Here is a 24,994-nt window from a genome sequence, read left to right as displayed (position 1 = left end):
ATTAAAAAAAAATTTAAAAAATAATTTTAATGGTCATTTTCTATAAAAATACATAAGATTTTATAAAAATACATACAAAGTTGTAAAAGCTCATACAAAATTATAAATTATGAATAAATTAATACTTTTTTTTCTCTTTTTCTTACATGGAATTTATTTATTAAAATAATAATTTTATTAATAATATAATTTCTTTCAAAACTCACAAACAAAACTTAAATTGGATTCAAACTTTTACTTTACTTTTTTTAGTTTTATTTTATAATTAATAATTTATTTATTATAAGTATGGTCTTGCTCCTTAATTTTCGTCAACTTGTCAAGTGTTGGGCACTACCTTCTCCATAATCAATTGCACCAATAACTCTTACACCGAATTCCTCGATTTCCATATCCTCTGTTGTCATGCCATCAAACTAAGAATCAATTGTGGAGCTACCGTCATGACCTTCCATCTATTAAGTTCCAAGACCTCAACCTCACCTATACAACCCCAATCATGCCCACCTTCTAGCACAACCTCAAATGCAATAAACTTGTTCTAGGCAACACCCTAAAAACATAAATTCTTACACTTTTTGACTTTAGGCTGTAGTTTGTAGTCATTAATGTTGAAAAAAGAGAATAGTTGAATCTACTTAAGCCTTTTTCATGATTTTTTCCCTTAAATTGTTTTATTTATAAAACTATTATTTTAATAAATAAAAGTCATGTTATAAAATGAGAAAAATATATATATTTTTTATAATTTTGAATGTATTTTTATCGAAAAATGAGCTTTTAATTTATTTTATATTTTACAGATTTTTTGAATTTTGAATTTTGAATTTTTAAGAATCAAGGCTAAATTGATATAATGTGTAAAGTTGAGAGTTAAATTTGTTGAACTATTTATAATTAGGACCAAATTGATAGAACCTATAAACATTAAAGGACTAAATTTATTATTATGTCAAAAGGAAAAAAAGGCGTGAGTGATAAAATATTAAATTTTGGTAGGATTAGTGATTAAAATAGATATTTTAATCCTAAATGACTAAAACATGAACACGCTAATAATAAGTAGGTGATCATTTATATAATTGAGGGAAAATGGATGAGGATCATTCATAAGGCGCCCACTCCAAGAATCACTCAATGAGCCATGTGGTATCCAAGAAGTTTATTACAGGAAAAAAAAAATTTCCCAGCAGAAAACCTACTAGTAGTAATAATGCAGGTGCACATGATAAAAAGTTAAAAGAGTGACAAGTGATACCCAACCCCAAGATTTTAGTTCTTTAACCTGAGTATTTGTTTTCTCTACTTATTCATTGCATTGGATTGGGAAAGTAGTGTGCGCTCCAGAGTTTGTTCCTGCTTAACTGCAACTCCCAAAAGCACTTGTCGCATTGCTTGCCTTGTTATTATTGGAGCAGCTTTAATACCAGTAAGGATTATGGCTGTGGATAACTGTTATCATTCTTTGTTTCTTCTTTCTGAAACTTGCAGTTAAAGGATAGTCGAATTTTAAATCTAGTAAATCTTTGTTTCAAGGGTTGTAATGGTGGGTTTTGAGCATTTGGTTCAATAAAATTTTCAACTCACTTTCTAATCAAGAAAGGTGACTAACAACCTAGCAAAGAATCTTAAACAGGCGTGATACTAACACTTGAATAATGGCAGCAGCTGATAGAACGATTATTATTGAAAAAAAGATATATGAATTCAGTACGTAGATTATGACAATAATGCCGACATAGTGAATAAAATTAGAGATGCTTTGGGCAACAATCATTCAAACAATTGCTAAATGGAAGAATGATAAAGAATGGGGTCGTTGGGGAGGAGCTTTACAACATACTACTGTTGGGAATGAAAATGGCTACAATGTTTCTTTTTCAAAATCCAAAAATATGCAATCAAGCAAAAGTCCAAATCTACTTTTGGTCTGGGCCTTTCTTCTTTTGGCATTTCGTAATAATTTTATTTCATTATGATTCCTTTTTTTTCCTTTTCTTTTCAAGCTCTAGCTTGTAAGGATCAATGATGATGGCCTCCCAAGAATCGTTCAACAGTAGTGTATCATTTTGCATCAGACTCAGGAGGATCATATGCCGGAATTTCAAAATTACCCCATTCACTCCGTATTAAGTTTTCTGATTCTACTCCCAAGTATATAACATCTATAGATGACACCAACCCTTTCCACTGTCAATATTCAAAGACACACACGTGTACATATATAACAAGATTATGCAACTCTCAAATGGGATACAATTAACTAAATCATCTAAGTAGTTTGCAAACCAGTAACTATGATACAATATAAGTAGCAAGTGGAGCTGACAAAAAAGAATGCTCCCCCTTGCTAAATGGGAAACAGAATTATTAATAATAAAGTAGAAAAGCTACTAAAAAACTGAGATTAAAACCCTATTACTATGTGGGACGATCGCCTCTGGGAACAATCAGAAACCTGCAATCATGTTCAAGGCAGGTGTATAATATCAACAAAAATCATTGCAATAACTCTTAACCATCAGATGGCCTTAAACTTAGGTAGATATATATATTTCACGATCTTCATCCTTGAAAATGGAATTCTTTCCGACAGATTCCTAGTTGCCATCCAAATCTATTTTAGAGCATGATTACCGTAAAGTTGCAATATATCATCACATAAACAACCTAGCAAACCTCCATCCACATCATGCACATACTTTACATCATAAATAGGCTGCTTTCGCAATTTAAGATGCTGAATAACAGTAAAAGATGGCAACTCTTGCAAGACCAGTTCACCCGTAAGTTCATCCCCTGATGCAAACAAACACCCATGACTCTCTATGTTCATAACTGCAGATCTTGGTAACCGAACATCATTGACATTGGCGCATGTAACAGCCAACTTCTGATAGCAGTTGCTTCCGAATCTCTTCAAATGAACATGGGAACCCTGAACCCCTTGCCCAATTGCAGGAGTCAGTAAGTGTTGAGAATATGCCATTTCATTAGAATTGTCAATTCTTGGGCGAAATGAAGCAATTATGTCATCACTACTAGGACAATAAGCAAGAGATATACACGCTCCTTGATTGCCAGTCTCCAAAACAACAGGTCGCCTTCAAAAGAGTTGAACAAAAGTTTCTTAGACAACCTATAAATTAGAGTAATCAATTAACAGAAGTCATCTATGCTTGGGCCCTAAACATTGTTAACCACAAGGAACTAACACTTCGGTAAGGTTCTGATAATTCACACAAGAAGCATAAGCTACATTTCTTATGAAATGATAAAAACTTACCTTTCCTCAGATCCAACAAAGTTCCACTGAAAAATGCCGGCGGATGATGCTGACAAAACGGCTGTAACACCTGAAGGAAGGGTTGAATTATGTAAAGAATATATGGTATGAACTGGGTTGCTTGTCAGCCCATTAACAAATTCCAAAGGCCTAGCAGTTTGGCGCATGTCAAACACCACAAGCGAACCATTCTGCATAAAACTTTTAAAGATTAGTTCAATGACCCAGATTTATCTGGAGAAGAAATCAAGCTCATTGTTGAAACCTGAAGTCCAGCATATATTTGATGGGAACCGTTGAGATCCCACGAACATGACCAAGCAGGAGCCTGAAAGTCGAATATCAGTACCACAAAGAATCTCCATTAGTGGGAAGGATATAAAAGAATTACAAGAATTCTCAACCTAATAAGTAAATGAAGTTATAGCTGACAGGAAATTTTACCGGTAGATCATAGGCAAGGATAAAATTGTTTATCTTTGTACTGCAACAACATGAAAGATCAAATCAATTAAGAGAAATACAAGGAACAAGTCAGATGAATATTCAATCTGAGAATGGTGCTACCTGAGAACTGATAATTTCTTTCCTAAGGAAGCAAAAAGTGACAAGCTACCATCAGAGGGGCAAATGTGCAGATCCCTTACAGCTTTAGAGCCAGTCGGCAATGAAATGTCTTGTCTCGTATATGGAGCTACCAAGCTTATCTGCAAACCCATGTTTAGAAATTCTATAAGAGTATTCTTTGCAGAAACTGCAGGTCATGATAATAGTCACATTTCATGTTGAAGCTCAGAAACTTTACTTTGGTAAGGACATGCACCCCGCCCAACCCTTGCAACCTCCGTGTCATTAATATAATTTTGCTTGAAGCATCTATATCAAATAGCCGTGCACCATCCACCCCAAGCTCCTTCTGCAAGATCAAAACAATGAAGGTATATTTAACATGAGAAGAAAGAAATTGCTTCGGTAAGTTAGTCCATGTTATAACCACACAACAAACAAGATTACAATGAAACATTTTAAGAGACAAAGCAGACTTTAAATTTTTATTTCCAACACCATCTTATTCAGATAAATGTTTCTAATATTTAAGTCCTTAAAAAAGTGAGTGTGAAATAGATGTTGCAAATTATAGATAGAAACAAGTTAAATGAAATAAATTTATTTTGAGAACTTTTGAGGACAGCACAGAAAATTCAGAAAGGGCAACATCCAAGTAATGCTAAATGCAATGAAGTTCACACATAACCATGAAAATAAAGTGTTTGTAACTTCAAGAGAACTTCAATTGGCATTTCATACATAAGCTAATGCCACACACATGTAAGTGAGTTGTCAAGAGAAACAGGAATGCAAAAAAGGGAAAGAGTAATACCTGCAATATTAAAGGTCCTTGCCCATTGAACTCTGAGCCTAGGTTTTGGCACAACAAGATGAGTAAGTGAACACTGTACCAGAAATAATGAAAAGAAAAAACCAAAGATGCTAGCCTTTAAGAAAATGGAAAAAGCACCAATCCTCATATTTCATGCATAGAAGTTTCTACTGAAGATGATTTAATAATCTCATTGTTAAGGACTAGAAGATAAAGATCATTAACCCTATGAGAATACATCTCTTCCTCAAAGGAATGGCAGAAAAAGGATTACCAAGAGATGGAACACAATAGCCTCCCATTGAAGGTGGATGTCCCAATGTCCTAGGCTTCACATCTAACAAGTGCTCCAAATAAATTGTTTTCTGCAAAGTCAAAAAATTAAAATAATAAAATACTGTTATTATTATTTTAAGAAACAGGACAACCTGCAGAGAGTGTAATTTATATGTATCAAGCACCCAAATATAGTTCAGGCCTTCCAAACTTTTATCTCTAATTGGAGAACAAGAACTGAAAATCAATTACTTAATAAGGTTAGAGATCTCAAAATCTATACTACACCAAATATTATTTCCTCAAACTCTGAACCACACACAACATTGGTTGCCATAACAAACATGCATATAACTGACTGCACTAGATGCTGCAAATGTGAGATTGCATTGCTTTCAAGACAAATGAGGCAAGCTCAAACTTAAGCATCTAACACTACTGCATAAAACAGGGCACAAAAGAAAGTACCGGAGAAGTGGAAAACTCAACAAGCAACAAATTAAGTAATAAAACTGCAACAACTAAGACGCTCATCAAATATTTAACAGGGACAACTAAGATTCGTTGTTCACAGTGAAATTGTACTTAATAAACAAATTCAATAGGACATGGTAGTTTTAAGAAACCATAGAGAGAAACAACAAAAACAAAAACATTTACGATCAGCATACCTCTTTAAGCTGGTGAAGTTCTCGTTGCAACAAAGCTTCTCTTTTTTTCCATTCAGCTTCTTTTTTAATTAGAACAGCATTCTAGGATTTTTTTTTTCATTTTCAGAATATCAGAAAGATTCACAGAGCTGATTATTACAAAACAATACCAAGTTGAAGGCATTTTTCTTTCTTCTTTTTCCACTAAGAAGTCTTACCTTCTTGTCAAGAGAGATGCACTTAGCTTCAAGAGATTGAATTCTCTGCATAAAATAAGGATACATCGTTAACATTACACTTCTTCAATATTTCCTCATAAACTTTATCAATTCTCTGGAATTTTAGCATGACCTTTTGTGATTCTCCATCAATAGCAACAACCCGTGAAGCAAACAATTTTCTTACATCTTTTAATGTACTTTTCCTGTTACATTGAGGACACTTAAGAAAGCAAGATGACATAAACAAGAATGTCAGATACATATACGACCAGCCATAGAGAATTGGAAACTATAACATGGTTTGATGATGAAATCAACCTTTTTTGTAGTTCCACGTTGTTGTAGCCATTTCCGGATGCATGAAAAACCAAATATATGCCCACAAGGAAGACAACTACAGCCAAGCAGTTGGACGATTGATAAGCATATCTAGTGAGCCAAAATTTCACATTAAAAATAAATAAATAACCCATCATTAACATTAGTAGAAAGTAGAACACATACAACAATAAAATCTTCAGTTATCACTTCCTATCCAAAAAAGTTCGTTTTTTTTTATGTTTAATTATATAAAATATTAATAATAAACCAAGGAACTCATAATTTGGCGCGAACAAGGGATAACCAAAACTAATTTCAATTAAAATCCCTAGAATTCCAAGACGAATTGTAAAATGCACGGACCAGACGTGATGGTCACCGGTTGTAGTCCAAGCTTCCATACAGATAGGGCAAAACAACCCATCGATGTCCCCACGATTCCATTCGTTCCCTTGAGAATTTTCCCCACTCTCTCCCGCATTGGAACACACCGTAGCTTCTCCATTTTTGCTTTCTTTTTCGGCCAAAACCCCGGGAGACTCCATCAACGGAATAAACCCTTCTTGTTCTTGTTCTTCTTCGGTTTCTTCGGAATCTTCTTCTAATTCTGGTTCAGTTTCTTCTTCAGATTCTGAACCGAGTGCAATGTAGTCACTAGGGTTTGGCATTTGAGATTTAGGATTCTGTTGAAGGACTAAACAAAGATTGGATTTTCCCCCTTTTTTCCCGTTTATTGGAGAGGTTTTTCTTGGAGGCAGATGTTAGAAGGAAAAAAAATGAATTATATTAGCCAGTCGGTGAGTGCAATTTTCGGTATTTATTTAATGGGAAAAATATTGGATAATTTTCCAAAATAGTCACTTTTTTTTCCTAATATTATATTTTAGTCATTTATGTTTGAAATATTAGGTTTTAGTCATTTACTTATCTTATTGTAACACTGGGTGTTAATTGTTGTTAATGGTATAACAATACGCTTACTTAGCACGTTAAATTATCATTTCAAATAAAAATTTTAGGTTAAATTATACAATTAGTTCTTATATTTTTTTTATTTTGAGCAATTTAATATTTTTCTTTTATATTCTTTGAACTTCTTTTCTTTTTCATTCTCTCCTCCTTCCCCTTCTGTTCTCCTCCTTCTCAATTTCTTTTAATGTATTTTTTTTATATTTTTTATTTGTTAAAATTAGTCCCTATACTTTTATTTTTTTGAACAATTTAATTTTTCTTTTTTTTTAGTTTCCTTTTATTCTTCCCCTTTACTTTTATCTCTTCTCATATTTTTCACTACAAAAACATAATATTTACTCACCAAATAAATCAAGTCCTTGTTCCTTTCACATGATTTCTAAATTAAATTTCACTGAAAACTAAATATCAATCATTCTTAATCAAACCTTGATTTGAATATAACCTAATTTTGAAACTAAAATTGTATTTAACTAATCAATATAAAAAATCATACCCTTAATCAAATCTAACCATAAATTGAATTCTTTATATCAAACAAATTTTTTCTTCTAAATTTTTACAGAATTGTGTAGATTATTCCTTTCATTTACCTTTATTTTTGACGAATAAAATTAAGCATACGATAAAATTGATCAAACCTTATTGGATATTCCCAAGCAAGCTTGATTGGAAGTTGAGTATGGATGAACCAAAGAGAGAAAAGGAGCATGGAATCAAATTGTTTTGGGTACAGTTGAGGGTAAGTTTCATATGGTGGTTGTTTTAGTCATTGAAAGTTTAGAGCTTGTTTGAAAAATTTGTGAAAAAACATAGTTCTGAAAGGGCGAGAATGTTGTAGGTAAGATAGATAAGGTGGTCGTGGAGTTGGTTAGGAGGTTAAGGGAACAAGCTCGGAAAACTTTGTTGAGGGTGGACTGTCACAGGTCACAATTGGTGAGATCTTTGAGTGAGGCGAGCTTGTGGACTAGGTCGTTGAGAGATCTAAATTGGTTCATTAAAGCGATGATGGACGATGAGGGTTTATAACTGTGGGACAAGAATATGTGAAGCAAGTTTTATTTTGGTTTCAGCTTTCACTTTTTCTTTTTTTTATAAACATAAAAAAAGTTTTAACAAATGGAAAATATAGAAAAACTACGCTAAAAGAGACGAAGAATAGAGAGAAACAGAGGGAGAAGCAAAAGAAAATGAAAAATAAAGAAAAAAAAAAGAAAATTAAAAGAACATAAAAAGAAAAAAATTAAATTGCTTAAAACGAAAAAATATGAGGACCAATTGTATAATTTAACCTAAAATTTTTGTTTGAAATGGTAATTTAACGCTCCACATCATCTTAACGTTACATCATTAACGACAATTAATGATTCAGTGACTAAAATGTTACAACACGTTAACATAAGTGACTAAAATGTTACATTTCAAATATAAGTAACTAAAATATAACTAAGGTAAATAAAAGTGACTATTTTGATAGTTTATCTAAAAAATATTTAACTTTTTTGTTGGTAAATAACATATTTAACTTTTTTGCTTTTAATATTTATAATTTATAATTGAATATATAAAATTCTTACACAAGGACAAAATATTATTTTCAACTAAATAACCAGTAAAAAAAATATTGGATGAAATGTTTTTCAAATTTTTTGTATATTAATTTTCTATTACCAAAAAATATGAAAATAAAAAATAAAATAGAATAAATTAATGAAAAAAAGTCTGCCAAACACAGCCCAGTAAATCCAACGACCAAATCACGGTTAAAGAAGAGGATCGGATTCTTCACTTCAAAGGAAATAAAAAGAAAAAAAGAAAAAGAAAAGAAAAATCCAATCTTTGGTTCTGTGCCGGTCCGGACAGGAAAAAGGAGAGCAAAGAAACCGAGCAAAGATTCTGGCAAAGCGAATGGCTCAAACCATCTCCTACATTACCGGCTCTCAACTCCTTCCCCTTAAACGCCTTCCGAACATCGCCATCATAGATGTCAGGTTCAGTTCATTACCTATCTTTTTTCATTTGGGTTAATTTCCACGTTTTTATGTAGATTTTTTTTGTTTCGGTTGATTATTTGGGAAGATATTCAATCTGGGTTTGTTTGTTGCTATGGGAATTTACTAATTTAAGGGATGATGAAAGGAGTTGTGATGGGCATATAGCTGGGTCTTTGCACTATGCCAGTGGCACTTTCACCGATAAGATCTCCAATCTTATCCAAGATGTCAAAGGCAAAGATACTCTTGTTTTTCATTGTGCTCTAAGCCAGGTACTTACTTTCTTCTTCATCTTCTGCTGGGTTTTCACCGTTTGACCCCTCTTATTTTATTGATTTCTATTTTGTTTTCTGATGGATCAAGATTGATAGTTTTGGCTTTGAGAGTCAATATTTGGTTTTTTTCATTGTTAATTAGGGTTGATGTTTCAAGTATTTGTGGATTAAGATTTGAAAGCTAGCTTAGTTAACATAGATATCACGAGATAATACAAGACAGAGCTATTGCAGCATCTGGATCTACCCAACAAATCAGCTTTCTCTAGCAAAAACATGTGCTTTGGGAAGATTGCAAGGATGACTGAATGGCCTATGCTATGCTTTTCTGGCAAACAGTATTTCAGCATGCCTTGGTAGATTGGGAAATTCATATAGGTGTATTCAGTTAGTCTGTTTATTGCAACTGAAAATTGCCTGTTCTGATTCCGAAGCTTGGACTTAGGTCTCTATTAAAAGTTACAAGTCCACATTTAAGATTGTTTACTGTGGTGCTTACCTCCCTCTGGATGATGGTGTCATTTTTAGATTGATGTTTTAGTCTTGGAATAACCATTATTCCTTCTGGAAGGTATGTCTTGTGCTGGGTGAAGCCACGTAGAGTGAACAGGAGGTTCATCAGCATGGACTATAAAAGTGATGTGTGAATCAAGGTAGAATTGAAATACCTATTTGGGGCTGAAGTATATTTGGTTCGGTGCATTGCCTATACTCGAACTTAAGCTGTTTCTTTTCATTGTTTGTAATAAGTTTCGTCACAGTTCTTTGACAGTGTTCTTTTTGTACTCTTCCTCCTGCTTGCATACAGTTGAGCATTCATAGAAGTCAATTTGTAATTGCTTTTGAATAGATAATGTATTCTTAGGTCCATGCTTTTGATCTTATCAGTGTGATTCATCATATGGCCGCATAAGATCGCAAGCTTACATGCATAACCAGTCCACATGATGCATTCAAATATTTTGTTCTCAAATAATAATGGTTCCTTTCCATGGAAGAAGATCTGTACAAATGCTGAATATCCAGGTGATGATGCTTTTGCAGGTTCGTGGCCCAACTTGTGCACGGAGGTTAGCGTATCATCTAGAGGAGTTGAAGGAAGATACTGGGATCAAGAACATTTTGGTTTTGGAGCGCGGTTTCAATGGCTGGGAAGCTTCCGGACGACCTGTTTGTCGCTGCACTGACATCCCTTGCAAGGGCGAGAGTGCATGACCAACCATCCATTAGAATTAATTCGGGCTGATAAGGAAGCAAAAACATATATCATCTACTTGGTGCCAACCATTTTTCCCGTTATTCTCTCTTCTGATTGATAATGTTTAATGGAGATATACTATATTACTGGGTTTGGTTTCTACCAAACGTGTTTTCACTTTTAACACTTGGTGCATGGTTGGTTACTGTCCCTTTCTATTTAGGACAATATGCATTATATAATTACAATGAATAAAAACCAAAAGTTATTAATACTATGATTCGAATTCGATTTACTGAAGTTAAAAGGTGATTGCATGAACAAAGTGAACTATGAAAAAGAAAAAATACTCTCCCTATAATTAGACATCATCAATGATCTGAGTTACGTATTCACTTGAAAGACTCTATAAGGGTTGAATCTTGAATAGAAGTTATTTAAAAATGGTTTGGTGAAATCAAATTTTTTTACACACAAACAATCTTAAACAAAAGTTTTTCAAAGTAAAATAGCTTTTGACCTTTTAAAAATTTGTTTGAGTAAAATAGCGAATTTATAAGTTCCTCCCCCGTTTCAAGCTAAACCAAATCATGATACTTTAGGCTTAAATCTCACTATAGTATTTTTTTTATAAAAATATTTTAGTTATTTTTCAATTAAGTGAATTTTTTATTAATTTATGATGCCAATCTAATTAAAGGCTTAAATAATAATTAAATATATTAACAAATTATAATTTAATAAAATATGATTTTAAGTAATCTTAAATTTTGTTAATTTAACAAAAAAATATTTCATCTAAAATAACGAGTCTTAGCTTCTACCCAAATAAAATAAAATAAAGTAAGAAGGGTACTATGCTAAACAGTTTTAGATTTTAATCATCCTTAATTTACAATTTATGAACTAAAATTCCTTACTTAAGAATTTAAATCATACTTTATAAAACCACATTTTCTTTATCCTTTCAAAAATATTTTAAAATACATTGTTAAACCAGTTTAGTTTTGGTTAAAATATGTACCTTTTTAAATTTATAATTTAGTCCTAAAGCTTTTATATTTAAAAATTTAATCCCTATATTTTTTATATTTCAGAATTTAGATCCAATTGTTAACATTGTTAATAATATTTTATTAAATTTAAGTTCATTGCAACATTATTTTTTTTAGTTACATTGCTATTGAAGTTTTTTTTTAAATGTCACATCAAAAAAATTTAACGGCATTAATATTTGGACCTGAGTTTTGAAATTTAAAAAATAGAAAGATTAAATTTATGAAAATGAAAATATAAAGACTAAATTCTAAATTTGGGAAAAGTACAAGAACCTATAACAAATTTTAACCTTTAGTTTTGGTTTGTCTGAATATTGGATCCGGTAGACTGATTAGACCCGTCAATTGCAACCTCTATTCGGATCTAACTACCGACTAAAACCCGTTGTAGTTCAGTGGAAATCCTATGTATAACCAAATTATAGAATAAACGTCGAAACTAGAAAACTACATCTCAATTTCAAGAAGCACGAAAAAAAATCAAAATCTTCCAAAAGAGAAAATTTAAAAGATGGTGAATTTTAAGAATTTCATTTCAAATTCAATTAATTTTCTATAATTCTTCGACCAAAGTTGTAAATCCTTTTATTATTAATTTCAGGTTTGTATAGCTTGCCTATTGCCACTCTTCCTCGTACCGATCGTCAATATTTTGCCTCTCCTCTTCTATTTCATCATGGTAAATTTATTTATTCTTTAAACTATCTTCTTTTTGAGTATATACTTGACTTAACCTCTGTTTCGATCAATTCCTTTATTTTTTTTGTGGGGTTTAGGGTAAAATTTACTGGCTTCTTGGATGGGAATACCGGAAACCGGAGAGGGCACCTGCGGCGTGTCCGTATAAGCCGCCTGCAAAAACGGAAAACTCTAGCAAAGTGAGTTATTACTAATTGCCAGCTTAAATTAATTTGTGCTTTTTGAAAAAAAAATTGAATAATTAATCCTAAGCTGCTCTAAAGTTAATTCTGGTTTAATATCTATGCTGGTTTATTGTAATTACTTGTTGAAATACTGGTAGTTAGGGTTAGTAAGGGGTTTTTCTTATGTGCAATTGGAAGATTCCAATTATATTATAACATACTATGTTAGCCGACTATTCATTTAGATCCCAACACATTTTCAGACATCGATATAAGGGCATGATTGGAATAACTTGGAAAAAAAAAATTAAGCATACCCATATCCAACATGTCACCCCAAGTATGTTACAATTAAAAGATATATGTTAATGATGTGCATTAGTATAACTATAAACACTTTTTTTTTTCTGTTGTATGAAAGAAGCATAAGGGATTTCAAATATTTCCAACAAGGAAACTAAAAGATGTAGAACGTTCAGTGCCAAATCTGGCCATGACTTGAGCAATGTCCTTCAGTGTTATTTTAATCTGAACAGGAGCTGCCTAAGTGGTCGTCTGTTCATCAATCTATTATAGTTTGATTGAGTTGAATAAGGAGGTTTTATGCTTTGAACAATTTATTTCTCCCCTTATTTGGTTAGTGTGGAAAGGAGATGAGAGTGGAAAGAATTTCTAGTTTTTAGTGGAAAGAATCTCTTTTGCTTTATTTGATATAAGCACTTATCAATAGATTAAAAAGTGTTGAGGATACGATCCAATTTTGAAAATGGTCTAAAACTTATTTTCCCCGAACCCCAAATATCCCTACTTGAGAGACCCTGATGGTGATTCTTGATGATCATGTAGAGTTGTTGGGAGTTTTATTGATTGGTGATATTATTTTGACTCAACAAGCTCTATATCCTTTTTGAATGGTTATTATTACTTGAGTTATTGTTCTCCTTCGTCTACTTTTGTTCCAATTTTTTATTACTATTTGAATCACTACATAATAACTTAGCATGAGTGGCCAAATTTACTGGTAGGTAGGTATCAGGAATGTAAGATTTCATAAGCTAGTTAAACTTGGGAAAGGGTTTCAGGTCCAATTGCAGGAGAAATGTCTTTTTTCTTTTTCCTTTTTAATAAAAAAAGAAATGGAGAATGTAACATCTAGTTCTCTTCGTGTTATTTGTGTTTTATGCAAAAGAGACATGCCAGTGTGGACTGGTCTTAGTTCCATGAGTTGGTTTTGTATCATTCTCGAATAGAATATCTTTATTTGTGGCATTCTTAGTAGGCAGGGCTTCTCTGCAAGCTTATGTTGTGTGCAAAAGATCCAGCAACTGCCAACTTCAAAATGCTTTATACTACTATATAAGTTATTGCTCAAAATCTGAAAATAATCATGTCTGATTTTTGGCTGGCGTTTGTTGCTGCTGTCCTGGCTCTGGCCTCTCCAAGTTGTACATTTTAAAGTGTTTAGATGTGGTTATATAATCTTCAATTTGGTAATGATTTTCCGGTATTTTGACAGGTTGGGCCAGAAACTGAACCTGCTGTACCAGAGTCTAGTTCGAAACCAATGGGAGTAACAGATAACAAGCAGGACTGATACTGAAGTTTGCAAGTGGGTTCCATGGAATAAAATCCAGGCAAAAATGTATTATCTTTTTGAAGATTAACTTCTTAAGTTTGTTGATTTGTATCTGAACAAAGAAAAAAGAATTTTGTTGATTTCCAGAGGAAAAAAATTACGGTCTTTTCATATATCATAAACATAGTAAAGCATGGGAAGTTGATGACTGATCAGTAGGAAATGTTTTTATAATCTAATGCTAAGCTTTGGATGTTATGGAATCAGTTATCCATGTTAAGCGTGCATTAAAGTCTTGGTGAGAAAATGTGGAAAAGAAAGAAAATATTTCCTTGTAATCCCCCTTCCTAAGGACAGTCCAATTGAAGAAAATCAATCTGTTGCCTGGTCCATTAGCCCAAAAGCTCATTTATCCTGCATCTTAGCCTTATACTTCCACTTCCGAGTTATTTTATGCACGATAAAAAAAAATTAAAATATAATGATAGAAAATAATATTCCTTTTGATCTGAAAAAAAATACTACTAATATATTAATATTATAGTATAAATCATTAATCATCATGATGACGTAGGTGAAAAAATTTACCTAAAAAATGTATATTTATTAAAATTTTATGTAAAAATTAAAATAAGAATAGTAAAACTGAGTAACACAAAACGGTATCCCGAAACAACATCACCCCAGTCACGCAGAAGGGGAGTTAAATAGTCCGGAAGCTGTCGACGAAAGGAATACAAACATAGCAAAATACTTTCAGTGGAAGGAACAATAACAGAGCTTCCAAGTCTGGCCACCATGTTTGCATAGCGGTTGCCTTCCTAAATGCGTGTTTTACTTTGTAACGTTCAAACTAGGAGATAATGGTCCTGCACTCGTGAACAAGTGAAAATAAAAGGGGGTTAGTGATAGTGTCATTCTCGATGAAAGCAATGACAGAAATAGCATCAAATTCAATAACAATATTTCTGATATTAAGATCTTTAACAAGATGCAACCCATCCCTAAACGCCTACAGTTCCGCACACACACTCGTGTCTGGGGGACTGTGTCGATAGCTTCCCACGATCCAATCTCCCTTACTGTCCCTAATCAACACTCCTGCTCCCGCCTTCCCTGAGTTAGAAAGTGCAGAGCCATCACTAAGGATTGGAAAGGACTTAATAGGGGCTGAGATAACAAAATACTCCATGGCTTTATTCGTGACGTCGCTATACAATTCCTTTCCTGCGAAAATCTTGTTGTTACGGGTCAACCAAATTTGCCATATATTAAAAGCAAACAACACCTTCCAAGGTATACTATGAACAGGATGCCATTTCTTTGAAGTAATATTGTTGATGATCCAGTCATTCAGACTTTGATTAACAGATCCTGAAGAAACCGAAGGAGGTCTGATTGACTACCACCAATGTTTCGACTTCTCACAATTCATGAGGATAGGTTCTGTAGTTTCTTGATGCCTTAAGCAAAACGAGCAAGTACTATCAAGTAGGATTTGTCTACAAGCTAGGAAACTCTCTGTAGGAATCGCATCATGTAAACACTTTCAGAGAAAGAACCTGATTTTAGGTGGTATTTTCAACTTCCATATTTCTTTCCATCCAGTTGCAGCTCTTGCAGAACCAATCCCTGGAGGGACAAACTTACTTCTTACAAGCTCTTAAGCACTCGATAGAGTAAATAAAACTTTACCCTCATAATTCCAGTAAATCCCATCATTAGCATTAGACCAAGAGGAAATATGGGTGCTTATAAAAGCCTCCATAATATTTTCCGAAACAGTTAGTGATAGAGCTTCCAGTCCCTGTTCATCCCAACGCAACTTCACTTGTTTAAATGATAGATCAGCTTCTCCCTTGCACTAGGGACCTAGGAGCTCCTATGCCTGACCAGTTGTCTTCGCAAAACCTGTCAACCTCTCCTTGCGAGCCACCCTTCGAATGCCTTCTTGCAGTAATCCCCTCACCTTTCTAAGAGAGCTCCATATGTTCGACATATTTTGAACATTTCTAGTCTCCAATCTCCCTTGGACGTATTTTGCAAGCAAGAGTTTAACCCATAATTCATCCTTCCCATGAATCATTCTCCATCCAAGAAAGGATTTGTTCTTGCAAGCAGCAGTCTTGAGACCCAATCCCCCTTGGTCCTTGTATTTGGTGACAGTTTCCCATTTAATCTTATGTAATTTCCTTCTATCCGCCCCATAGGAAGTTACGGTTAATTCTATCAAGGTCACTGCTAATGCTTAAGGGGAGCAAGGAGCCTTGCATATAAAAGTTTGGGACAGATGCCATAGTCCATTGAATCAAAACCAAACGCCCCGCTGGTGACAACAAATTAGCTTTCCAACCACAAAGCTTTTGTCTGACTTTGTCCGCAACAAACTCATAATAAAAAAATTTCACCCTAGAATTGAGTAGAGGGAAACCCAAATAACGGCCCAGTTCATCCGTAGCCCTGATTTGGAGTTCATTACAATCTTCTTCCCTTAGTCGAGTGTTTGTATTTGGAGAGAAAAATTTCTTGATTTCTCCAAGCTGATTTTTTGCCCGATTCTTTTGAAAAATTCTTCAAGATATCTTTGATTAATTGGACTGAGCCTTTATCAACTTTAGCAAATAGTAAAACATTATCGACAAAGAACAAATGTGATATTTCTGGTCCTCCCCTAGACGCCTTTAAAGGCCTCCATTTTTTCTCCATGTAAGCTTTATGAATTCCATTCGCATGATAAATAAATAAGGAGATAAACGGGTTTCTCACCATTAACAATTACCGACATAGAAGATTTGGATACACACTCCAATCCACTCTTCCGGAAAATGGAAATAGATAAGGACTTTCCTAATAAAGTCCCATTCCAATTTATGGTAAGTTTTCTCCATATCAATTTTAATGATCATGTATCCACATTTTTCTTTCCTATCTCATAATATGTATAATTTCTTGAGCAAAAATGACATTGTCCGTAATTTGTCTACCTAGGACAAAGCTTCCTTGTAAGGGAGAAATGAGCTTACCAAACATAGGTCTTAGCTTTTGCACCATCAGTTTCGTAATAAATTTGTAAGTGGTGTTACAAAGGCTAATGGAACACTGAGGGTATTGTTAATCCCTTCTAATAGCTTGCCCAAGTCGAAGGTTTCCTTGACCATAGAAAAGATTCTTTATTTAACCTGCTGCTAACACTTGAAAAGAGATTGGATGAAGGCCATTAAGTCCGGGGGCCTTCAAGGGTTTAAAAGACCAAACAACCCTTGCCACCTCGATCTCGCTAATCGGGTCAAAGAGGGCATTCTGATCCTCCACGTTGAGAATCGGCTAGTCTAAGGGCGAGGTCTCGGTCTTACGCAAATCCCATTCTTGAATCTTGACCAAAGGTGGAGAGCCCTTCAAAGTACTGTTGTATGATATAAGTAATGCCACTCTTCTCATAAATCCAATTCCTCTATAATTTTTCAGTGCCAAATACGATTAAAACTTCTCGATTAAAACTTCTCCTTTTGGTTGTACTGAGGTGAAAAAAAGCGAGTGTTTCGTTCACCTTCAATAATCTAATTCACTCTGGACTTTATAACTCATAAATCCTTTTCTTAGGCTAAAATTTCTTGGTAATCACAAGTTAGCTTTCATTGTGTTGGAAAATTTTTAAATATTTATAGTCTTCCAATAATTATAAATAAATGGACATAATTAATTAAAAGTTATATCATTTAATTTTTTGAAAAAGAATTAAAACTATTTAAATAATATTATTTAAATAGTTATAATAGTAAATGAATAATTATGTGTTTATTTTAAAGAATCATATATAAGAAAACTCTACTTTAGCTTCATTTCCATGCTTTTTCAATAATATCAAACTTAAAAATACATGAAAATCTTGATGTTCTTACATTGTCTTATTGTTTCCAATATTTAACTTGATTTTCTCTCTCCTCCAGCTTCTAGTTCTTGAATCTAACTTGATATTCTAGCTCCCCTTAGTCTCCTTAACATTTTTCTCTCTTGGTAGCTATGGAAACTCTTTTGATTTCCAGGTGAAAATGATGAATTTTTGGTACAAGGACTAAATTGTAAAGAAAGAAAAGTTTCTTCATCTCTTTTCTTTCTAACGTGAGATGCATGGAAATGGATGGTGTTGTTCCCTCACGCACACACATATATATACTAAATAAAATAATAAAATAATAATAAATATCTTATTAAATATTAATAAAATAATATTTTTCTAATTAAATAATTATAAAATATCATCAATATCATCATTATTTTCTAGATTTCTCTCTCTTCCAATTGACCATTTTGCCCTTTGTGATCTTTTAAAATTCCATCCTTGAGTCATCACTTAATTTGGTAAAATTACTATTTAGTCCGTCATAATTCTTCACCTATTCAATTTGGTCCTAATTCATCCATTTTTCTTAGTTTCTAGATCATTCCACCCTTAAAATATTTGCACTATTCGTCCTTAAATTTTTTATATTTACACTTTAATCCCTTAAATTTTGAGTATTTACTCTTGGGCCACAAAACTTTTCTCACTTTTACAATTTAGTCCTTTCTTGAATCAATATATCATAATATACTTCCCAGTGACATAATTCAATTTTCCTCTTCTTGTCACTTTATTTCTTTATTTTTCTATATTAAGGATAATATCTTGCTGTAGAAATTTTTAGGGTGTTTCAGTTCATATCACTCGAACATGGACAGTTTGAATTTATATCACCCGGACATAGGTGGTTCGAGTTTATTTCACCCAAAACATCTACCGATATCATTTGATATGTTAGGTAATAACATGTACTCCACCCCGCCTCAGGCTACGTTCGATCTAGCTGCCGATCCTCCTGATGTGTACAGTACACCCCAACGTCCACTCCGTCAATGAAGACCCGTAAATCGCTATACCCCGAACGAAGATACCACTCCCAGTTCTTTCCAATTTTGAGTTATGCAAATTTCAAGTGTTATGTAATATTTGTTGTATTGGTTTAGGGTTCCACAACTTATATATTAGTTTTTTTTTTGCATAATGTATAATATCTTTTAAAGTATTAAAAGTTACAACTATTAATTTTAAATAAAAGCTTAACATTAAATAATGAAAACTTTATTTCTAATCATAAAATGCAAACATCATGTTCAACATTTAATTTCTTTTAGACCGTGAAGATTTACCAGTGTAGACGTTTCCATGGGGACATTTATTCGATTGTGGCCAACTGTTTTACATATGGCGCAACGCTTTGGATCAAATTGTGCTCTTATATCCATGTCGTTCTGAATCCTTATTGTTGTCGATCAACCTTTGACTCTCTTACTTAGTGACCGATCTGGCAATATCTCAAATGCAAGCGGTTGCACTTCCCATATCGATACATCCCTTAATACGAGGAACTCGTTACCCCAAATACGCAACATACGTTCAAGTGTGTACACATCATCGATATACTGTTCGACATTCAAACTCTAGATAGCACATGCTGCAACCACATGCGCATATGGGTATCGTAGTTTTTGGAACATCCTGTACTTACACCACTTGTTTCAAATATCGACTCTGTAAGACCGTGGCGGGATCCCCGACAGACGACCAATGTACTCTGTCACTCGAAAATTTTCCAAATTTTGGGAATATAGTTCTGCGTTCATCGACCTAGCCCTTTGAGCGTTCTCTTTAATGGCATCCTTGATTTTTTCAACATGCACGTGTTCTACCTCTAACTGTTTTGCTTATTTCAACCCTATTTTTGGCATTAAGGTTGCGATCCTGTAAAATGTGATGAAAAAACCGCTGAAATTGGCAAATGATACGTACGCCTCAAGACGGAATTTAAGACCTCAACTAGGTTAGTTGTCATATGACTATACCGGTACCTCTCGTCAAAACATTGAGCCTATTGCCATGGCTCCATGCTACCCGCCACTGTCTGAGAGAAGGTTTAAACCCCGCTATATCAATCTTTAACCTTGCCAACTTATGTCTGAATTGGTGTGCTTCCAGCTTGTATCCTACATATGTATTTCGATAAAATGCGTTACCATCCCAATTAGGAAATGGACTCGAAATATTTACAAATATTAATTTAAATACAATATTTTTACCCATGTTCACAATTCATTTGCACCAGTCTTTGTTCTTGTACTCATTGTGGAAGTTGGCAGCGATGTGACGAATATAATAGACGGACCTCAATGGAACCTCAGATTGCCGAATTGTAGCAACAAGACCCTTCGATCTATCAAATATAATACAAATGTTGTCTTTCCTGACAACATGCCTCCACAAGTTCCGAATGAAATATGCCCACGATTCGGAGTTCTCCAACTCCACGATAGCAAAAGCGATCAATAGTACATTTTCGCTTCCGTCTTGTGCAACCGCAATCAAAAGCATCTGTGTGTATTTTCCATAAACCCATGTTCTATCAACTTGCACTAGCGATTTGCAGTGGGAAAATGCCCTAACACAAAGATCGAAAGCCGAGAAAAATTGACGGAAAACTTTTCTCCCCAATTCCAATTATCCATTCGGGCCTCTATAAGGCAACATTTACAAGTCCACGACAGTTCCTAGGATGTACTCCACTATTGCTGAAATCCAACCCTGATGTATTACTCATCCCAGTCGCCGAACAATTGTTGCATGGCCATTTGTTTTGCCCACCACGCTTTCTTATACGACACTCTGTACTAAAATTAAACTTGCATGTTCGCAATCAATGTCGACACAAAAATGATTGGGCTATCTTTCACTAGTGGCGTGATACAGCTGCAAATACTTTTGACATCCAATTTCCAGTGGTCTTGAGACATACGCGCAGCAGTATATGTATGACGCCCTTCTAATTTTCTTATTTTCCACTGTTGAGTCCTCTATATAAATGCAGCCCGAACTTGCCAACCACACCCATCGCCGGTTCTCCAACATTCCCCAATATATAATGTCAGTGTAGATTTGGAAACTTTGTAATCAATCGACAACTTCATGCTGTATTGCTTAATGGCAAACACACAGTTTGCCTTGTTCTCGAACTGTTTCCTGACGAACAATTCCTCGAATTGCAAATTTGACGCCAATCTATGAGCAAGTACTATATCGGTGTACTCAGAGAACTCAGATGCATGTGTTGCATCTGGATCTACGTTTAACATGTCGCCTCCAGGTTTATTTCGTAAAATAATGCCACGACTCGGGTTACTGAACGAATGGTTGTGAACATCTTCAACCTCCTCCGGGCCTTCATCATCGATAACGTCTAGAACCTCATCAACATCGGGGTCACTAAAATCTTCAACGTCTTGATCAGAATCTTCACCACTATTGGTAATTTCTTTGACATATGCCTTTGTGCTTATTATTACCTCCGGATGTATTTGTAGACGGGGACCGGGGGTAGCGTTGTTATACGAACTCCCACCATAAATAGGATTTTTGGATATTCGCGATATCCCTTCACATTCTAATTGGTCTATCCATCCGACATTAAAATCAAAGTCAAATTCGTAATGTTGACTTATTGGACTAACATTCTCAACAGGCTCTAAGTCTGCTAACTCAGCAAATAACTCAACTGGTTGAGGGTTCTCACTTCCAGTTGACCATCATATTTCCATCATAGTACCTAAGTCATCATCATCTAACAGCTGCATCTCACAAAATTTGAATGCATCTGTAGAGATTGGAAACTTGTAAAATAATCTGGACATCGCCCTTCCACAACGGATAACTATTTTTGCACTGATCTTCCTTTTCATTTCTGTCAGCTTCACATTTTTTTGAATTGCAAACCTACTTTTTGCCAACCTTGAAATACACAACTAGCATCACCTTCTACAATTTCACCATAAAAAAAGAACATACACCAAAACACCTCATTATTCATCTTCAACAGAATTTTTGAATTTTCCTACTCAATACAACAATTTCACCATTCTATCTATGCTAGAGAACCAAGAGCTGGAGCCATAAAGAATGGCTCAACCAAAATAAAAAATTAAATATTAAATTTTTATATTAAAAAATATAAAAAAATTACACTTGTAATAAAGTGATGGAGCGGTTCTAAATGGCTTCATCTAATAAAATATTAATTTTTAAAATTTTAAATTTAATTTAAAAAACGTTTGAAATTTAAAAATTAATAATTTATAAAAATTATATTTAAAATTTAAAAAATATTTAAAATATACATTTAAAATATTATAAAACTAATAATAAATTTGAAAGATCATATCTTTAAAATATTTAAATGTTTTATATTATTAAATATATATATTTAAAATTTTTAAAAATAATATTATGAAACATTTCAAATGTACATTTCAAATTTTTTAAAATCAATGATAAACAAATAAATAAAATAAATAAGGACAAATAAAAATAAACTTAAAAAAGTAAATAAATAAAAACTTAAAAAGAAAGAAAAAAGAAAAAAGACAAATCATAAAAAGTGAAGTGAAGGAAAAAAAATAAAAAAATTTGCCTTTACCTATTTTAATAGGGAAATAGGGTGACAATGGCTATTGTCTTGAAATTTGGTGGCGCTAATTTATTTGGCTCCACTAGAAAAAGGTGAAATTGCTTAAGTATCCCTTATATTTTTAAAAATCATAGTATTTTCCTAGTATTTATACAAGTGGCATCATTCTATATGGCTCCACCCAAAAATTAATTTTTTAATGTAGATTGCTGACGTGGCATGTTGGTGGCGCCAAATACTTTGGCTTCACCAACTTTTACTATAGATTTTAGATTATTTTCGTATTTTATCAAAAAATAGGTTATTTAAGTAATTATTTAATTTTTTTAAGGTTATTTTTATAAAAAAAACCAATATAACCTTAAAGATAGTGGCTTGATACACGCCTTAGAGCTTTGTCTTATTTCTTTTTTTTTGTTCCAGTTTCGTTTGTGTGTTTGAGATTTTCCTTATCGGAGATTTATACTAACACGTTGAAGTTCTAGGAGATGATTATTAGAATTATTTTCAAGAGCTCTTTTAATGCCCACAAGCCGAACCATCAACTTCTTATTAATGAACACATTTCCAAAGGTTGACTGATTCCAAATCTTTAAGTAACTAGTTTAGGATTTAATCATAAAATTAATGGATTGTTCAATGCAACTCTAAAAAGGGTTTATCGTACTTTGAAATTCAAGATGCCTGAACTATATTTTCTAAGACCTAAGCAGTTTGTTTCCACTTGGCATTGAGCAATTAATCAACCTTAACAAAAATGGTGAATGATCTAGTCTAACTTTAGGAAGATGAGAAATCAAGGCATTTGGGCAGATCACATTCCACTCAGGGTTCGCAAAGATATAATCAATCCTTTCTTGGATTAATGAAGAAATTTACCTACCGTTTTTCCATCTAAAGCGTGGACCCAAAAGCCTAAATCCATCATGTTATTAGAGTTGGGACACTTATAGAAGGTATTTAACCTATTTGAATTTACAGGTAATCCTCCTTTCTTACTACTACTAGATAGGACCTCATTAAAGTCCCCTATTATAGCTCAAGGAAGCTAATATTTACTAGCAATTAAAGTTAAGTTCTGTCACAAAAGTTTAGGTTCACTAAATATCGGACTGGCATAAATTGCAAACAAAATCCAAGTAAAGTTTACGTAACTTAACCAACATATGGATCTCCTGCTCTGTAGGGCAAAGTTCCTCCACGTCGATCGTCTTGAACCTCCAAAGTATCCAAATACCCCTTTTGAACCATATGTACGAGTATCTATCCATCTGTCAAAAGGTAAACTCGCCAAAATCCTAGGTACATCTATACCCCTAGCCTTAGTTTCAATGATAACCATCAAATGAGGGTTATAAACACTAGCCATATCCCTAACAGTTTCTCCAAAGCCCGCATGCGATGTACCCCTACAGTTCTAGCTAATGATAGTCATATGATTATAGAATGGTTGGTTAGAAGGATGTGTCGGGTCCCTTTCAAAGCCTTTTATCAGGTTGGGATTGAACCACAACTTTATCTCCACTTTGTTCATGAAGCTTGATCTGCTCTTGAACCTTATAGGCCATACTCAGATTCGAAACTGTTGGATTAGTAGGTTCACTCTCAACTCGAACGTAGAGAAATTTTGGTTATAAGGTGAAACTCCAAAGGTTTCTCCTCTAGACGGTACTGTGGAATCTCCATAATCTATTGTTCCTTCCTTTCGTTGCTTTAGGCTCTCTGGTTCATATGTTCATATGGATCGAAGGGTGATGGAGGAGATGGCTACATAGGTGGCGATAAGATGAGATCAGCACTAAGCGCCTCTCTTCCACTGCTTGTGACTCCTTTTATTTGGTGTTTCTGTTTGAATTTCCCTTTGAAGAAATCGCTCTTGAGAGAACGCTTACCGTTGTGGCCTTATTTGTTCCCAACTCGGAGTCCTCCTTATCCCTCTTGACAGTGTTTCCTTCGTGGTGGAGGATAGTCGGTCCTGTATTAGATTGTTCTCATCCATCTATTCTATCATCATTCGTTTGCAAGTCTCAACCTTATCCCCTAACCGAAGGCTCTTCTCCAAAAACTTACCCGTTGCCACCTCCTTTGGTCCCCCCTCCGAGCCATTTTCCAGTATGGGTTTGAGGGTTAATTTTTTCCTAATAGAAATATCAGCTTTAGTCGAAATAGGGTTACCTTCCCATGCAACGTCCAATCTATGAAAGCCTCCTCCAATTAGACAAACAGTTTTGTTGTCTAGCATATTAGTACTCTCCTTTCTTTTTCCTTTTTCCTTAGTCTTCGTACTATGAACAGAAGAAAATATGTCTTATCAATATTAAAGAACTTACTCCCATCACATGGCCTAGGCCGGCTCATATTTGACTTTTACATAGGTGGCCTGCTTTTAGGGTTTTTGTTAATTACGATCCCCTTCATTCCTTTTGTTTCC

General features: G+C 33.9%; 3 protein-coding genes across 4 annotated transcripts; 2 read left to right on the top strand and 1 right to left on the bottom strand.

The window, feature by feature from the left end:
* Positions 1-2,236: 2,236 nt before the first annotated feature.
* On the bottom strand, positions 2,237-6,931 carry LOC107959913 (E3 ubiquitin-protein ligase RFWD3). Of its 2 annotated transcripts, none has more exons than XM_016896090.2 (13): positions 6,499-6,931; positions 6,133-6,208; positions 5,945-6,034; positions 5,812-5,856; positions 5,615-5,695; positions 4,942-5,032; positions 4,668-4,705; positions 4,092-4,202; positions 3,854-3,993; positions 3,731-3,770; positions 3,552-3,614; positions 3,287-3,477; positions 2,237-3,139 (listed from the first exon to the last, which is right to left on the bottom strand). In XM_016896090.2, the coding sequence occupies exons 1-13, from the start codon at positions 6,801-6,803 to the stop codon at positions 3,028-3,030; spliced, it is 1,383 nt and encodes a 460-aa protein (XP_016751579.2). In that variant the 5' UTR covers positions 6,804-6,931; the 3' UTR covers positions 2,237-3,027. The 2 variants fall into 2 exon arrangements, with proteins under 2 accessions (XP_016751579.2, XP_016751578.2); XM_016896089.2 differs by having other exon boundaries at positions 2,237-3,104.
* Positions 6,932-8,836: 1,905 nt separating this feature from the next.
* Positions 8,837-10,851, top strand: LOC107959914 (dual specificity phosphatase Cdc25). Its single transcript, XM_016896091.2, has 3 exons — positions 8,837-9,098; positions 9,235-9,373; positions 10,421-10,851. Exons 1-3 carry the CDS (start codon positions 9,016-9,018, stop codon positions 10,589-10,591), a joined length of 393 nt encoding a protein of 130 aa, XP_016751580.1. The 5' UTR covers positions 8,837-9,015; the 3' UTR covers positions 10,592-10,851.
* Positions 10,852-11,937: 1,086 nt separating this feature from the next.
* LOC107959915 (uncharacterized) lies at positions 11,938-14,244 on the top strand. Its single transcript, XM_016896092.2, has 4 exons — positions 11,938-12,146; positions 12,234-12,311; positions 12,409-12,510; positions 14,012-14,244. Exons 1-4 carry the CDS (start codon positions 12,144-12,146, stop codon positions 14,087-14,089), a joined length of 261 nt encoding a protein of 86 aa, XP_016751581.2. The 5' UTR covers positions 11,938-12,143; the 3' UTR covers positions 14,090-14,244.
* Positions 14,245-24,994: the final 10,750 nt, after the last annotated feature.

This window comes from Gossypium hirsutum, chromosome A09, assembly GCF_007990345.1.
Source record: "Gossypium hirsutum isolate 1008001.06 chromosome A09, Gossypium_hirsutum_v2.1, whole genome shotgun sequence".
NCBI lineage: Eukaryota > Viridiplantae > Streptophyta > Magnoliopsida > Malvales > Malvaceae > Gossypium > Gossypium hirsutum.
Note: the sequence above shows the minus strand (reverse complement) of the source record. Positions and strands in the feature narration are given on the sequence as shown.